General features: G+C 47.8%; 2 protein-coding genes across 6 annotated transcripts in view; one reads left to right on the forward strand and one right to left on the reverse strand.

The window, feature by feature from the left end:
• Nucleotides 1-1,681: 1,681 nt before the first annotated feature.
• LOC116579471 (doublesex- and mab-3-related transcription factor C2-like) overlaps nucleotides 1,682-16,973 on the reverse strand; it is an 84,834-nt gene continuing 69,542 nt past the window's right edge. For 2 of the 4 annotated variants that reach the window (XM_032324895.1, XM_032324897.1), the window contains 9 exons: nucleotides 15,774-15,856; nucleotides 5,598-5,828; nucleotides 5,354-5,511; nucleotides 4,994-5,070; nucleotides 4,538-4,721; nucleotides 4,258-4,384; nucleotides 3,472-3,532; nucleotides 3,144-3,318; nucleotides 1,682-2,271 (listed from right to left, as the gene is read on the reverse strand). In XM_032324895.1, the coding sequence (XP_032180786.1) occupies nucleotides 2,159-2,271; nucleotides 3,144-3,318; nucleotides 3,472-3,532; nucleotides 4,258-4,384; nucleotides 4,538-4,721; nucleotides 4,994-5,070; nucleotides 5,354-5,511; nucleotides 5,598-5,828; nucleotides 15,774-15,856 (1,209 nt within the window). In that variant the 3' untranslated portion in view covers nucleotides 1,682-2,158. Of the gene's footprint in view, nucleotides 2,272-3,143; nucleotides 3,319-3,471; nucleotides 3,533-4,257; nucleotides 4,385-4,537; nucleotides 4,722-4,993; nucleotides 5,071-5,353; nucleotides 5,512-5,597; nucleotides 5,829-9,411; nucleotides 9,485-15,773; nucleotides 15,857-16,973 lie in introns of those variants that run through there. The other 2 variants (XM_032324896.1, XM_032324898.1) reach the window with 2 other exon arrangements.
• Nucleotides 7,236-12,946, forward strand: LYPD4 (LY6/PLAUR domain containing 4). 2 transcript variants are annotated; one of them, XM_032324907.1, is made up of 5 exons: nucleotides 7,236-8,394; nucleotides 11,129-11,315; nucleotides 11,510-11,653; nucleotides 12,129-12,455; nucleotides 12,686-12,946. In XM_032324907.1, the coding sequence occupies exons 2-5, from the start codon at nucleotides 11,249-11,251 to the stop codon at nucleotides 12,886-12,888; spliced, it is 741 nt and encodes a 246-aa protein (XP_032180798.1). In that variant the 5' UTR covers nucleotides 7,236-8,394; nucleotides 11,129-11,248; the 3' UTR covers nucleotides 12,889-12,946. The 2 variants fall into 2 exon arrangements, with proteins under 2 accessions (XP_032180798.1, XP_032180797.1); XM_032324906.1 differs by having other exon boundaries at nucleotides 7,237-8,394; nucleotides 11,510-11,659.

A 16,973-nucleotide genomic window follows, 5' to 3' on the forward strand; every position in this document is an offset into this window, starting at 1 on the left:
AAATTTATATATTAAGCAGAGCTTTAATGGACTCAAGGCAAAGCAGTTCCTATATAATGGAGTCAGCATCTTGCCTGGGCAGAGAAGCAGACACAAAGTCCTGTTTCTTCAGAAATTATAGAGTTAAGATAAATGTGAAACGTTATCTTCAGAAATCCCTCCTCTGAAGGTCAGCACCCGGGTTGGAAATCATAGCTGCTTCTCTATGTTACAGTGATCCTTCAGGCAAGAGTGAGATGTCCCCTTCTCACTATTACAATGATTTCAAAGAGCCTATGATTTCAGATGACATGGTTTCTCAGTAGTACATCCTTGGTGTTAATTTTTACAGATTTGTAATCTTAACAACTCTATAAGGTGGTTACAAATCAAGCAACTGAGTTTTAGAGATTCAAGTTGCTTGACCTCAAGCTGGGATTTGAATCCACAACTGATGACTCTCCAACCTTTTTCAATAATTCTATAGATAGAGAATTTAAAAATCATTAGAAGTTGTGGTACATCTAGGTAATAGAATGCTATTCAGTGCTAATTAGAAAGGAACTATCGGGACATGGAAAGACATACAGCAAACTTAGATGCATATTGCTACATGAAAGAAGGCAATCTGAAAAGGCATACTATAGGATTCCAACTATATGACATTCTGGGGAAAAAGGCAAAATTATGGAAACAGTAAAAAGGTCATTGGTGGCCAGGATTTAGTGTAGGGACAAATAGTAGGTGGAGCACAGAGAAATCTTAGGACAGTGAAACTATCTTGTGCAATATGGGTGCCTGGATGGCTCAGTTGGTTAAGTGTCTGCTTTTGGCTCAGGTCATGATACCAGGGTCCTGGGATCAAGTCCCTCATTGGGCTCCTTGCTCAGTGGGGAGCCTGTTTCTCCCCCTGCTTGTGCTCTCTCTATAAATAAATAAAATCTTACAAAATAGAACTATTCTCTGTGATACTATAATGGTGGATACATGTCATCATATATTTGTCCAAATCCATACACTGTACAAATAAGAATGAACCCTAATGTAAACTATGGACTTTGGGTGGCGATGACACATCAGTGTAAGTTGATCAACTTTAAAAAATGTACCACTCTAGTGGGGAATGTTGATAGTGGAGGAGGCTGTGCTTGTGTGGGGGCAGGGAGACCATGAGAACACTTACAGTGTGCTCAATTTTTCTGTGAAAAACTGCTCTAAAATGTAAACGTTTGAAAAAGAAGAAAACTGAGCCACCATTTGAAAATTAAGATGTTCTACAAAGAAATTCAGTTTTTCAGCTTCTCTTGAAGAACCAGAAATTGTGGCAATAGCCACTGTCCTGCCTGGCAACAATCCACTAAGGTAAAGGAGGCTCTCCCCTTAGGCAGGGCATGCATTCTCAGTTTTCTAGGGCTCATCCAGTTTTCTTTACTCATTTACATGATTTGCTTGGCCCTGTATGCATTTCAGTTTGTAGCCCTCTGACAGCTGGAAATGATCTATGCCTGGCACTGAGCAGGCACTTCATTGTTGAATCAGTGAATCTCCAACTATCTTCCTCTACCAATCCTTCTTATATAGCTATAAGAAATCCAAGTTTGTATTTATTTGTGCTAGTTACTGAAAAGTGAGTTGAACAAGTCCTTTGTGTCAGGATAGACTAGATTACGGTGCGGCAACAAACAATCCCCAAATCTCAGTGGCTTAAAGCAACAAAGTTTTATTTCTCAGTTACTCACCCAAAGCTAGACACAAAATGAAAATACTCTCCTGTTTTTGCTTATATGGAGACAGACATGAGCGCACAGGTATGTATAGAATCATAGGTTATATAAGTATTCTGGAAAGTGAACTCATGCAAAAACCTATTTAGATACTGGTTAGCTTAAACTGCACATCTCTCACTTTGTTGGGGATTTAAAAATGTCCCAGGACCCAGTGAGTAAGAGAATACCACTTCAGTCAAGGAAATGCCCACACTACAAAAGGAACCAAAAGCTAATGAAGCACCTGAAAGCTTTTAAAAAAGGGGAAAAAAAGTAAAGAAAAAAAAAAAAAAAGAAAAGCTGGAAGCTTGTACTACATTAAATTCCATGCATAAATCCAGAAGCAAAATACCAAATATGCAGTGCCCGCAGGCTGTTGCCTCTTCCCCAGCAAGGCTTCCATCTCTGGGCTTCTAGCTTAGGAGGGAGATAGAGCCCAGACGCCCAATATGCAGAGCCACAGAGGGGGCTGGGCTGGGTCGGAGAGAGGGTCCAACAGGCTGGAATCCTCTTCCTCCAGCAGGAGCTATAAGTGGGAAAGAAGGGGGTAGGACTGGGTCATATCCATTTCCTTTCCCAGCAACCCCCTCTTTTTACCCCATTCAATCCAGGCCTCATCCTTGTTCACCTGGATTAGAAAATGCTTCCCCCTCACTGATTTTCCAACCTCCAGTCTTGTCTCTTTTGATCCCTCCATCAGAACCACCATACTTGTCTTCTAAAGCTCAGGGTCTCTATGTCCCTGCCTAGCTCAGAAATATTCCCTGGCTCCCTTTCATGCACAGTTGCTGGTCTGGACTCCTAAGACTGGCATCCAGACCTCCGGGATGGGAAGTCTCTCCAGCCTCATCTGCTTCTGTTCCAGCGGTTTTTCCAGGCAGGTTTCCTTACCCACACACCAAACCTAAGCCACCATCTTGGACAGAAGAATCCTCAGCCTTCCCTCTCTGTACCCATAGGTTTCATTCCTCAAGATTCCTTTAGTTCTTTCAAGGTTTGTCACTGAGGTTTGTGGAGGCACCCTGTTTTGCCAACTAGAATGGAAAGTCCTTGAAGGCAGTTATCAGAGCTACAACAGCAGGCAGCTGCAGGGAGCCTGAGGCTGGAGTCAGGAGATCAGGCTCTGCCAGCCTTGCCATATGCCCTTGGGCAAGTCCCTGCTTTTCTCCAAGCCCCCTTTTCCTTGACATCAGGGCATGGGACATTTGCTTTTAAACACAAAATTAGTAAAACTGGTTCGCCAAACAACTCTCAACTGCAATTCCAGGAGCTAGGTTGAGAAGCCTGGGGCCTGAGTCTGAAGATGTTCAACATGCTGACCCTGCTTAGTCCCTACTTACCCTGGTACCTCCATTTCCCAACCATTCCTATCCCATCTTCTTTCAGGGAACAGGTTACCTGGTGGGCCACAGGGGTGGAGCAGGGAGATCCAAGGAGGATTGGGAGGAACAGAAGAGGTCAGGCGGGGAGCCTGGGAAGAGTCTTTCAGACCCACAAGAGCCTCAGCTGCCTCCCGCTGCAGCTGCCGTTCTGAGGGTGCAGAATTCCAGGCCAGGCGAGAAGCTCCAGGGGCCTGCAAAAGAAAAGAAAAGAAACAGAGTGGGAACCCCCACTCTGCCACTCTCCAAGTACTCTCTCAGCCCCTGGTTACTTCACTATCCCTTATCTTCCTTTCCCCAGGCTCGATTTCCTCCCAGAGTCCTGGATTCCACCTCTTTCCCAGGACCTGTGGCTGCAGCAGAAGAGGGTCTGGGGTGCCACAGGGCTGGAGTATCAGAGTTGAGCATCTAGAAGCAAGAAGATAACAAGGGGGTTAAACACATGGATGGACATGTACACATGGAAGTCTGGGTACCTGCTGGGCCATTAGGCTTTGTGGACTTGGGCAAGTCCCTTCCCCTGTCTTGGCCTGTTTTGTTTGCTATAAAATGAAAATCCCTGCCAGCTTCTTTCCCCCAGAGCTACTGTGGCAGTGGTGTCAATTTTTAAAAAACATATAAACAGCGAGAGGGACAGGGATGGCTGTTCCTGCCCTACCAGAGTCTAGTTGCCTTCCTCTAGTTCCCCAATCCCCATGGAACTTGAGGAGCACCTTTAAGAAACTTTCTCTAATGGCCTCTGACCTCTACTGTAGGCCTCTGAGGCTCTCACCATCAGGTCCCACCCCACCCCACCCTTTCAGCAGGCAGTCTGATTCCATTTTATCTGTTTAAGAGGATTTAATAGCTACTGCTATTAAAGTCCTGAGCCTCTACTGGGGTGTATTCCGTACATTATCACGAATTCTCATGACAAAGCAAAAAGAAGGTAATTGTGTCTCCAACTTACTGACAGCAAACCAGCTTCAGAGAGGTAAAGATACTCGTACAAAAGTTCTCAGTCAGGCAATGGCAGAGGAAGGAGTACCCGTCCTCACACGTTAGTCTGAGACCTTGTATTCTATGTCATCTACTGTGGTGTCCAGGACAGTATTAGGCACATTATAGACAAATATCCTTCCCTCCCTACTCACGCGCGGGGCAGGGCAGAGGGCCCTTGGGATTCTCCAGAAAGGGGAGTCGTCAGTATCGGGCGAGATCCTGGGCAGGTTGGGAGGGGCCCATGAGTGGGCAGCCGGAGGGAAGTGCCAGGGTCAAAGCCTAATGAGGGTAAGAGAATGCAGGAGTGTACAGGGGTTAAAGGTCATGACTTCCATCTTCCTTCCTACTCTGCATCTTCTTCCTCTTCTCTTTCTGGTACAGCAGTACAATGGTATTCAAATATTTGCTGAATGAATATTGTATTAATCTTACCAGGAAAGGGATGCAGAGGGACAGTAGGTTCTTGGCATAGCAAGCGGCATACCACTGGAGGTGGCATGGAAAGTCCTGGAGGCAGCCAGTGTCCAGGAGCCCAAGGGCCTGGAGGCATTGGAGTCCAGGACAAAGGCAAGGCTTCTGGGGGACGACTGAGCAGCAGAGGCCCTTGGGAGTTATCCTGCAAGGGCAGAGAACACAAGCTGGAATAAGATACGAGGCTGAGGAAGGAATGAGTACATTCTAGGGTGGGTTCAGGACCTCAAAACTTTAGACTTGAGGGCTGAAAATACCACCCTCTCATTTTTTACCCATAGAAGAGAAGTGATTTGCCCAGGAGGATACTGCAAATCAGGGCTAGCTCTAGAACCCAAGTGTTGAGGGCACAGAAGGAGGGGGTCTGGGCAAGGGCTAGTATAAGAGTCACTCCTCCAGGGCCCAGGTTCTCCTTACCTTCCCAGGGGGCGTCAGTGCCAGTGGGACTGCCCCATGGGGCATCTGAGGCTGGGGTGCTATGTTTTCCTTTTCAGCTGTGAGGGAGCAGGGAGAGCTCTGATGAACCCTTTCTCCTGACCTCCACCCCACTCCAACTGCAAACTGAGCTCGTACTTCCCTCTGGCCTTTTTCTACTCAGGGATCTCACTATATCCTCCCAACACTTGACTGCATTTTAAAGTTGGAGAGACTGAGGCCGCCCAGAGAGTAGAAACACTTTGAGGTCACATACCAATTCCAACGGAGGGTCTGGGACTCTTTTTCCTACTTATGCTTTCTCCACCCCAAACCTGGACCCATCCCTGGCCAGACACTCACTGGGGACCCCAGGTTGAGTGGCTCCCTTCTTGACATGGCTGGGAGCTTTGGGAGGAGCTGCAGCTCTCCTCATCAGTCCCTGAGCCAGATGCCTCTTTAGCTGTGCTTCCTGTTGCCTACGCAAGGCCACCTGGGCAGCCATGACCCTCCGGCGCTCCCTAAAACAGGGGTTGCAGGTCAAAAGTCAGCCTCACTTTAGATGAGGCCCTTCCTCCTCCCTTCCCTGGAACTCATTCATACTCACAAGATGAGGACACATTTATGACACTCGCAAGCCTGAAAGAGGCACAGGCGCTTGTGGCCCTTCAAGTGGGCAGTGACGCCGTGGTTTCGGCAGCGGGCACAGGTGGGAGAGCGACTGACAGCTCTCCTGGGGATAAGCTCCGTGCCTGGGGGGGCTCTGGTCTCACCCCCTGGGGCAGAGTCGGAGGCACAGTGGTGGACAACAGCGGGCATTTCTTTGGCTTCCATGGATCTGGGGGCAGGAGTGGGAGGTCAGGGCGGCCACGTGGGCCCTCTCCTGACCAGCCCTCCTGCCCCTGGGAGGTCACACCTGAAGGGGTTTCCACAGCACCCACCTGCGGACTCAGATTTCACCCTCACTCCTCGCACCCCCCCAACCCGCCTGCTTTCTCCCTGCTTCACCCCACTGCCTTCCTCGGACTTCCTCCTTCCCAGAAGGCTCGCCTTCTTCCCCGGCGCCCCTCTCCCCCTTCCCTTCTCAGCTGCTGGCCTGTGCTTCCTCCTGCACAAGCCCCACTCTCATACCCCTGCATTCACGCCCCCCCCCGGGGTTCTACACCCCCTTTCTCCCAACGCCCTGTTCTGAGAGTTCTTCCTGCCGTAGGCGACTACCATCCTCCCTCCTGCACCGATCCAGTTCCGACAGCTGCGTTCATGCCCCCGTTCAATTCTCAGCGTCATGTACCTCCTGCAAGTCAACGTTCCCCTTGCTTCCCTTTTAAATCAGAACGCTCTCTTGCCGCCTCCCCGCCCCCACCCCCGCTATTACTTTATTCTCACGGATTCCTCGCCCCACTTTCAAGAATTATTTTCATTCACTCGACAAACGTTTACTGAGCCCCTTCCAGATGCCAGGCCCCCTCCTCACGGCACGGATTCCCGTCCTGCACCCACATGCCCTCCAAACTCTGACGTAAACCTGGTGGTCACTGCGCCCAGCGCTTCGAGGGCCTTTACCTATTCCCAGCAACCGATCTCATGCATCGCCCGGCCCACCTCCCCGCGGCGCACCACCGTCACGCGCGGCTGTTACTCGCGTGCACCCCCTTTCAGCTGCCAGGCCTGTGGCCTCGCCTCGCTCCAGGGTCCAGGAGCGCGCCTAGGGGCCCGCGGCGTGGGGGAGGGGAGGAGAGGGGCGCGAGGAGCGCGGGGGGGGGCGGGGGCGGGGGGTCCAGCGCCACAGAGAAGGGGAGAAGGGACAGGGAGGGGCGGGGTCGTGTTCGCGTCCTCGGCCCGCGGTTACCACAGCCTCGAGCGAGCAAAGTCAGACACAGTCAGGAGGACGCGAAAGGATGCGGTGAGGAAGTGGCGTGGGGAACGGCCGCGCTCGAGCCTGTTTTCCCGCCCCTTCTCACAAGGACAAATGAGCTTCAAGCGTCATGTCCCGCCGTCAAGGCAAGCGACCAATGCGCTTCAGGATCCTCACTGACGGGCCCTCCCCTTACCTCCAGCCTGCTTTGGCTCGCGCCAGACTGTCAGGTCAGCCAATAGCGCGTCGAGTTGAGTCTTATCCCTCCCCCCACTTGCCCCTCCCCCTGTGGCTTGCCTTCCCAGATAGTTGCTCCCCTTTGGGAGAGGTGGCCAATGGGGCGTCGAGTACTGCTCCCAGGATAAGACTGGCCCTGCCCCCCCCGCCCCCGCAGAAACGGCTGCCGGGTCCGACCTCCCAGGCGTTGACCTGGACCCAACTGCGCAAGCGCAGTTTCGTCCTGTAGCCTGCACCGCGCGGTTTTGCCTCTTGCGCTCCGAGCTTCGGCTTTGCTCGGGCGGTTCTTCGCTCTGTGGACGCTCGTGTTTCTCTCACGTCTCTCCCTGTGCCCCAGCTCCAGATCTGCCCTTCTCCTTTTATGCGTTTCCTCTCGTTTTGATTTTCCCGTTTCCTTCCCTCATCCCACCTCGGGTTGCGTCCCTTTCCATGTCTCTCTTCCTGTCCGTTTAGGCGCTGATTTTCCTAACTTCGGTTTTCCCGTTCTCTTGAGAGTTTTCTCCTGTCCTTCTGTCCATCCTGCTGATTTTCGCACCCCCTTCCTCCACGATCCTATTTTCCGAATAGCCTGGCCCTGTCCACCCCCCCCTCCGCCGCCCCCCTTCCCTCTCTTTCCGAGACGCGGCTGTAGTATTTCTGTCCCTTCGTCCCTTTCCGCTCTCGGCGTTCATCTCCCTCCTCGGTGTCGCCTCAGTTCATCGGTTGCATCTGGGCTCCACTCTGTCATCCTCACCTGCCTTCTCCGTGCGTCCCACGGTTTCCCTCCCACCCGCTCCTGTTGTCCCCTTTCTCTGCGCTTCCTGCCTCGGTCTCCTTTTCCCTCTGAGTGCCACGTCTTTGTGTCCCAGGCCTCATTTTCCTGCCTCTCCCATTGTGCTCTGGCTGCTGGTCCTCTGACTCCCTGCAAGGTTATAGGCCACGTTTGCTCCTCCTCCTCTGCACGGTTTCTCTCTTGCAGGCGTAGCATCCCCTCTGACCACCTCTTCTTCGTCCTTTCCCCGTGAGAATTTCATTCCGCTTTTTTCTGTTTGTGTCTCCATTTGTGCTCAGACTTCTGGATTCTGTCGTTTTGCATTCCAGGCCGGTGTGTGCTATCTTCTCTGATTGGCCCAATCCCTTTGTGTGATCCTTTGTCAGCCTTCATTTCCCGGTCCTGTGTTCCATCTTTTCTGCGGGTCTCAGCGCCTTTGTTTGCTACAGACTCCTGAATTACAGAGCCCGTGTGCCAGGCATTCTGGACAGAAAAGGGTGGCAGAAGTGACCTCTACCTGGACTGCTGTGCAGGCGAGCAGTACTAGACAAAGTTGGACAGGTTGTTTGGGGCCAATCTAGCAGTGGGGGATGTGGGTGTGGGAGGCTTGACTGCCTAATAAAGAGGTTGACCTTGATCCTTTAGATAGTGGAAAGACGGAGAGGGACTGGAGAGCCAACATTTCTGGAGAGCTTAGCACTTGCCTGATACTTTATATTAATAAGCTTAGTAATTTTCAATAGCATTCTCATGAGATGTATTATTAGTCCATTTTATAAATGAGTTCAACAACTTACACAAGATTGCACATCCAGTAAATGGAGGGGTAAAGATTCTAACCTTGCTCCACCTTTGAGTCCAAAGCCTGTGAACTTTTGTATGACCTACATTGTTTTAGTTAGTATTTCTAGTAATCTTCATTCCCCACTTGTATTCCCTAACCCTCCTGTAGGCACTCACTTCTAGTGGCTAACGCCTATCTTTTGGTTCTTGTGTTCTTGTAAGATGTGTGGTGTCTTGTGTGCACACGTTTTTAAAAAAATTTGTTTATTATTCATTCATTCATTCATTTAAGTACACCCAGCATGGGGTTCAAACACATGACTTTGAGATCAAGAGTCACATGCTCTTCCTACTGAGTCAGCCAGGCACCCCTGCACATGTAGTTTTATTTTATTACTTTAAAAAAACGATTTTATTTACTTAGAGAAAGAGAGAGCATGGGGGAGGTGCAGAGGAAGCAGGAGGGAGAGTCTTAAGCAGACTGCACACTATACACAGCGCTTGAGGTGGGGCTCGGTCTCATGACCCTGAGATTAGAACCTGAGCTGAAATCAGGAGCCAGACGCTTCACTGACTGAGCCACGCAGGCAACCCTGTGCCTGTGGTTTTAACTTATGCAAGTAATATAGTGTTTTAAAATAATCAGCACTGAATTTTTCTGATCCAGCCATGTACATGTTATGCGTATGTCTAATCAGTATTTTTTAATTGCATGATATTCCATAGTGTGTGTCCCCTGAATGTTGTGTGTTCACTGAGTCTCAGCCAGGAATGCCCACATTGCCTTCAACTCACCATCTCCGTAATAATGCTGCATCCTGGTATATGTTACTTTGTGGATGAAGGTGGAAATCTCTATTAGGTGTACCTAGGACATAATAGAAGTGGAAATTTGTAAACCTGATTTGACTTAGTCTTGCCAGATTCCTCCCTGCAATGCTGCTTTGGGCCCGAAACATTGATCAGAACTTTCAACTGTTCCTCAGAGTCCAGAAGAAGGTCCTGTGCCCCTCCCAACAACCCCATGAGCAGCAGGACACAAGGGTCCCTGTATCTGTATCCCCACATTGCTGCCAACACATATCTTTTTCCAGCTGTCTGGTCCATTGCTAGTCTGAGAGATGGACAGTTTGATAGACTGCCTTTCTCTGATTATTGTTAAGCCTGAGTGTCTCTTCACATATTTTTTAGCCTTTCTGATTTGCTCTTCTGAGAATTGCCTCTTCATATGCTTGGCCCATTTTCCTACTAGGGCTATTCTCTTTTTCTTGTCAGTTTTCCAGAGGTCCTTGGGCATTCTAATTGCTTTAAGGCATTGTATATACTCTTCTTATGCCAATCTTGGCATTTCACATTATTTTAGAAATGTGTCCATTTCATCCAGGTTTTCTAAAGATTTTTTTTTTTTTACATCATCTCTATACCCAGCATGGGGCTCGAAATCACAACCCCGAAATCAGGAGTCGCATGATGAACTTTCAACCAGCCAACCAGGCTCCCCTACTTTATTTGGGCTTTCAAATTTATAAATGTAGAGTTCTTAAGTACACTTGTATTTTTTTTTTAAAACAGCCACTCTCTGTTACTTCTGATTTTTAATTTGATATTTTATTTGCATCTTCTCTTTTTCTCTTGATTAGATTTGCTGGAGAATTATCTCATTGATTTTGTCAAAGAATGAATGTTAAGTTTTCTGTAATAACTTTTGTTGCTCTAATTCATTGATTTCTGTCATTATCTTCATTTCTGTCCTTTGCTGGGGGGAGCAGGTGTTTTGTTGCACCTTGTACAACTTCTTGAGTTAATCCATGACCATGCTTTTTAATGCTCTTGTTTCCTGACAAATGTATTGAAAGCATAAACTTACTTGTAAACACTGCTTTAGTTGTGTCCCACATTTTGACTTGTAGTTTAAAAAAAACTTGGTTTTGAAACGGTTATTGACTCACAAAAAGTTGCAAAAGTCATAAAGCCATAAATACTTCCTTCCACTTCCCCTCAGGGATATCTTCTACAACTGCAGTATACAAGCATGAACTTGACATTGGCATAAAACTCTCAACTAGAATATAGACTTTAATTAGTTTTCACCAGATTTTACATGCAGTTTATGTGTGCGTGTGTGAGAGAGAGAGAGAGAGACAGAGAGAGAGAGAGAGAAATGTACTATGTTCATTATTACTCACTTCTAAATACTTTTCAATATCCTTTTCTGAACCAAGAGTTATTTAGTAATATTTCAGTCAATTTCCCTACACACCCCCTTGTTATTCTGATCTCATTGTCTCTGGCTGGAGAACAGCCTGTGTGACACTGATCCTTTGAGGAAGTCAGCTCCGCTCAGCACAGTGTCCAATGGGAGGAACTAAGCAGGAGTGTGAGGGTCATGATGAGACGCTAATGTGGGTTCAGGGCAGGCTGGAGAGGACACTAAGAAGACGGGAAGTCTTGTGTCCCTGAAGGTCACAGGGAGCCTATGTCACAAAACCTGACAATCAACCTTCTGCTCTAGAAACAGTGACCCAGAGGCGGGTGAACAGAGAATTCAGAAACTGACGAGAACAGAGCTTGATACCTGGATTGATCTTGGTTCTGGATTGACCTCTAGCATCCAGGACCCCAACCCAGGACCATGGGACCCCAGCACTTCAGCCCTGTGCATCTCTTCTGCCTCCTAGGGGCCATCTCCACTGTGCCTCGTATGTCCTGTGGGGCTGGATGCTTTGGGACCCCAGAGGGTGGGAGGCTGGATTCACGTAACTAGAGGAAGGAGGGCTGGGTATCTGGGTTCCTCAGGGTTCAGGGCCTGTGGAGGCCAAGTTCTTGGCTGGCAACTGGGGGGCTGAGAAGGCAATGTGAGGGGCCCGTGACTGGAAGGGCATTCTCCCTTTAGGGGCTGCGGCTCTTTTATGCTATGAAGCAACGTCCTCACTCTTCAGAGCTGTTTCTCTTCATGACTGGAAGTGGCTTCTGATGAGGAGCATGGTGTGTAAGCTGAGTGAGGGCTGTGAGGAGACACTGGTGTTCATCGAGACAGGTGAAGGAAAGTGACTTTGATACATTACTTTTTTTTTTTTTTTTTGGTGGCTCTTCTGACCCCCAGCAGCCAAGGACTCTGGACTCGAGCTCCAAACAGTTACTCCATTGTATCTTTGGAAATAATGTCAAGACACTGGCAGGAGAGGGCAGGACCTGGCTGGGTGTGGTGTGGGCTGGATAGGAAGGCAGAAAGGAGGTGATCCCAGATGGATGGGGGACGATCTGGGAGAGAATAAAAGAAAGGGACACAGGGGAGAGAGGAACAGGGGGATTACTGTGGGGAGGGTTTGGTGAGGAGAGACAGACAGAGACCCCAGACCTGGGATCTGAGCCCTGTGCAGCTTCCACGAGTGGACCTCATGGCAAAGTTGGTGATGCGGCAGAGTGAGCTGGAGGAGCAGGGTGCAGGGTGGGAGGGTTGGCTCTGGGTATGGCCAACAGCACTGATCAGAGCTCTCTAATCTGCTTCTCAGGGACCAGAAGGGGAGTTGTGGGTTTTAAGGGCTGCAGCCCAGCCTCATCTTACCCCCAGCAAGTCTCCTACCTTGTTTCGCCGCCTGGATTGTCCATTGCCTCCTACAGCCGCGTCTGCCGGACATACCTCTGCAATAACCTCACCAACTTGGATCCTTTTGTGAAACTCAAGGCCAGAACTCCTAAGTCTACAGCATTTTCTCCCCATAGTTGCCCGACCTGTGTGGGCGAGCACTCCAAGGATTGCCTCCCAAATTTTGTCACCACTGATTCCTGCCCATACGACGCCTCTCAGTGTTATAGTTCCACCTTAAAATTTCAGGCAGGTGAGAAGAGAAACTTGCTTTAGTGCCTTCCCACTCTGCAAGAGTCTGGAAGAGGGGATTGGGGCTGCCTGGGCCAAGCACATGAATTCCAAGGCGGAAGGACTAAGGTGGCTGTTACCCAAGTTTCTGGTGGGAGAGCCAGTGTCCTGGGTTGGGAGGGGCATCTGGAAGCAGGGGCAGGGCCCTTGCATCTAGGAAGTGTCCCTGATCCGTCTCTGTTTGTCTTACAGGCTTACTCAATACCACCTTCCTCCTCTTGGGCTGTGCTCGTGGACACCACAAACTTTTAGAAAATTATCACCATATTGGGAACATCAGAGTGACCGAGGTCCTCAACATCTTACAGAAGGCCCAGATTGCTGGCGCAGAGCCCTCCAGTTGGAATCCTGCTTGGAGCCTCCTTTCAGGACTTCTGCTGGCCTTCAGGGACTGACAATCTAGCTGGACTGCACAAACCCCTTCCTGTTACCCAGTAAATTCATAGAGTTGCCTTTCTGTCTTGTCCTGTGATCCTTGAGGGTTGTGGGGGCGTGGAAGGTGTGAGGGGAGCCAAACAGACCCTGGAAGGGGGGGGAGGGGCAGGCAGTGGGCAGTGTGCATGGTGAAGTGAGCAGGGGTTGGGGAGGAGGGTCACTAGCAAAGTGACAGTCATACCCAGCAGCCAGGAGGACCCCCAAAATTATTTTAAAGTTTTTTTAAAAAAGATTTTTAAAAAATTATTTATTTATTTGACAGAGAACACAATTAGGCAGAGAGGCAGGCAGAGAGAGAGAGGAGGAAGCAGGCTCCCTGCTGAGCCGAGAGCCTGATGTGGGGCTCAATCCCAGGACCCTGGGATCATAACCTGAGCCAAAGGCAGAGGCTTTAACCCACTGAGCCACCCAGGCGCCCCTAAAGTTTTTTTTTTTTTTTAAAGTAATCTCTACACCTAGTGTGGGGTGTGAACTCATGACCCTGAGCACAAGAATTGCATGTTCCTCCAGCAGAGCCAGCCAGGCACCCCTCCCCCAAATATTTCATTTTTACCCTTCCTGTGGTGACCTGAGCTCTAGCCCATTCATCCCCTGACTCAAGAGATCCTGGCCAAATCTCTCCCATTTTCTGGGCCTCAATTTCCTCCCCATTAAAATGAAAGGCCTGGGGCATCTGGGTGGCTCAGTCAGTTAAGTGTCTGCCCTCAGCTCAAGTCATAATCCCAGGGTCCTAGGATCGAGCCCTGTATTGGGCCTTTCCCTTTCCCTCTGCCTGCTGCTCCCCCTACTTCTGCTCACTCACTTTCTGTCAAATAAAATCTTTAAAAAAAAAATGAAAGGACTTATGAATTAGAATTGGGTATCATCTGGGTGTTTTAATTTTTAATTTTTAAAAGATTTTATTTATTAGAGGGAGAGAGAGGAAGCAGGATGGGGAGAGGGGCAGAGGGAGAGAGAGACAAACAGACTCCCTGCTGAGAGGGGAGCCTAATGCAGGGCTCAATCCCAGGGTCCTGAGATCATGATCCCAACTGAAATTAAGAGCCCACCGCTTTGCTAACAGCCGCCCAGGTGTCCCCCATTTATAATTTTTTTTAAAAGATTTTTTTTATTTATATGAGAGTAAGAGAGATTACACAAACAGGGGGAGTGGTAGGCAGAGGGAGAAGGAGAGCCGGATGTGGGGCTTGATCCCAGGACCCTTGGATCATGACCTGAGCCACAATCGAGAGTCAGATGCTTACCTGACTGAGGCACCCAGGTGCCCCCCATTTATAAATTTCTAATGTTCAATGACCTTTGCTTTCTTGGGACAAACGTTAAGTTAGTCACGGTGTACTGTTTTTATTCTATATACTATTGGATTTGGTTTGAGAGTATCTTGTTTAGCATTTTTGCATCTTTATTTATGAGTATGATTGGTCTGGTATTTTCCTTTTTCTGTACTTCTGTTGTTGTTCCCATTTCAGTTTAAAGGTTATACTAGCCTTGGAATAAGTTAGGGGGATATTCCCTTTCTATTCCAAGGATGAATTTCTATGATTTTGAGATGATCTGAATTGAAAGTTCTGTGGAACTCTGATAAAACTTCTCGATTGGATTTTTTTCTCTCCTTCCTTAAAATCTTTTAATATGGCAAATTTCAAAGAAATACAAAGAGAGTTTGTATACAAACATATACAAGTGGACTGTAGTTCACTAGACTAGTGAGAATAGTATCAGGAAACCCCATGCACCCATCTCCAGCCCCAAAGTATCAACTCATGATGAACCTTGTTGTGTCTACCTCCCTTCTACTCCTCCACGCACTGGATTATATGTTACAAATCATATAGTATTGTTTGTAAACACTTCTGTGTGTACTTCAAAAATTTAAGGCCCCACCCCCCTGTTAAAAAAATCAAACTTAAAGAAAACTTGCAAGACTATGAGAGGGGACTCCCAGATACCTCTCATCCCTATTTACCATGCCACATTTGTATTCTGTCTGTATAGATCTAAATGTATGCATGTGTATGCACACAAATCATTTTCATTATATATATATATATATGATTTTTAAAAAAGATTTTATTTATTTAAGAGAAAGAGAGCACATGAATTGGGGGGAGGCAAAAGGCAGAGGGAGAAGTAGACTCCCTGTTGAGCAAAGAGCCTGATGCAGGACTCGAACCCAGGATCACGGGATCATGACCTGGGCTGAAGGCAAATGCTTAAATGATTGAACCACCCAGGCTCCCTACGTATGATTTTTTAACAAACCAATTGAAAGTTATAGGTATCATACTACTTCACCCTCACTACTTCCACCTGTATCTCACCAGAACAAGGATTTTCTCCTATATATCCACCCTACGATTACCAGGCTCCCCCCATTTGATCTTCACACAGCAATATTATCCAATATGTGGTCTCTATTAGCTTCCTGTTACTGCTGTAACAAATTACCACGAAGATGGTGGCTTTAAGCAACAGATACTTATTCTCTTACAGTTCCAGAGGTCAGAAGTCCACCATGGGCTTTACTGGGCTATAATAAAGTTATTGGCGGGACCACATTCCTTTCTGGAGGTTCTGGGGTTGGATCAATTTTCTTGCCTTCTCCAGTTTCAGGAGCCAGCCCATACTCCTTGACTTGTGGTCTCTTGGTGTTCAACAGGGAGTCAGCTTGAGGATTCCACCCCTCCCTCTCCCTCTGTCTCCCTCTGTCCCTCTCCCCAATTGCAAGTGAGCGCTCTCTCCCTCTCTTTCTCAAATAAATAAATCTTTTTTAAAAAAGGAAGACTCTAACATTGACACCACTGGATACCAGAATTAGGAAAAAAGTATGGACTGAAAAAGGTACCTAAAGAAATAATGGTCCAAGAAGCTGAGGGAACCCCAAGCACGATAAGCAATCACAGTGAGACACATGCAAACTTCTGGAAACTAAAGACAAAGAAAAAAGAAATCTTGAAAAACAGCCAGAGAAACAACCCATTGCATATTAAGGAACACTGATTTAAGTGATGGTAGGTTTTGTGTCCGACAGCCTGGAGGCCAGAAGGAAGTGGCAGGGTTTTCAGGCTGACTACAAATCCTGATCTGGCAAAATGATTTTCAGGAGGAAAGGGGAACTAAGGAAATATTGTGATGAAGGAAAAATATGAGAATTTGTTGCCAGCTGACCTACTATTAAAGAATAACCAAGGGAAAAGATGTCCAATTAATTCATCCTTCTCTGTGGCTTATGTTTGGTGTCATATCTAAAAGCTAACCAAATTTACTTTGTTTTGAAGTCAACTCTACCCCCAACATGGGGCTAGAACTCATGGCCCCTAGATCAAGAGTCACAGGCTCCGTCCACCAAGCCAGACAGGTGCCTATAACCAAACTTAAAATAATTGAAAGCAGAGTCATCTCTCTGAAAATAGTAATCAAACAAGAAATCAGCAATAGAAAGACAACAGAAAAATCTTCGAACAATTGTAAAGCAAGCTACATATGTGTAAGTAATCTATGGGTCAACAAGGAAGTCTCAAAGGATATTTTAAAAATACACAGAATTATATTAAATACACTAAAAACATCTCCATCACTTGTAGGATGCAACTTATGCTGTGCTGAGAGAGGAATTTGTAGCAAGAAATGCTTATAAGAGAGGAAATATCTCAAATCAACAATCAGAGTTCCTACCAAAAGAACTAGAAAAATAAGAGCAAAGTGAACCCAACTAAAAGCAGAAGGAAAGAAATAGTAAAGATAAGAGCACCCAGGTGACCCTCATGTTGGTCACTGTGAGTGGACATAATGGACCTGAGCCTCACGAAGGGCAGGGCTGGGTCTGTAGCATTAGAGTTGATTCTGTGGGTGGGATGTGGAAGATAGGAGTGGCTGTGAGAGCCCTAGCATTTTCTCTTCCTCTGAGGGGGTCGCAGGGAGATGCAGAAACTCTCAGATGTTGGATTCTACCCTGGGAGATCTTCAGGCCTCTTTTGTCCCTTGGGTGGAATGTTTGCTCTGCTGGGAAGGGCAAGCAGATGGCAAAGGACCCTGAAATCAGACA

This window comes from Mustela erminea, chromosome 19 (genome assembly GCF_009829155.1).
Source record: "Mustela erminea isolate mMusErm1 chromosome 19, mMusErm1.Pri, whole genome shotgun sequence".
Lineage (NCBI taxonomy): Eukaryota > Metazoa > Chordata > Mammalia > Carnivora > Mustelidae > Mustela > Mustela erminea.

Excerpts from the sequence above, each read along its gene's own strand:
- LYPD4 (XM_032324906.1), top strand. The coding sequence starts at position 11,249 with ATGGGACCCCAGCACTTCAGCCCTGTGCATCTCTTCTGCCTCCTAGGG. Across the intron at positions 11,316-11,509 it reads GGCCATCTCCACTGTGCCTC|GGGCTGCGGCTCTTTTATGC; the intron begins GTATGTCCTGTG and ends TTCTCCCTTTAG. Across the intron at positions 12,456-12,685 it reads CACCTTAAAATTTCAGGCAG|GCTTACTCAATACCACCTTC; the intron begins GTGAGAAGAGAA and ends TTTGTCTTACAG.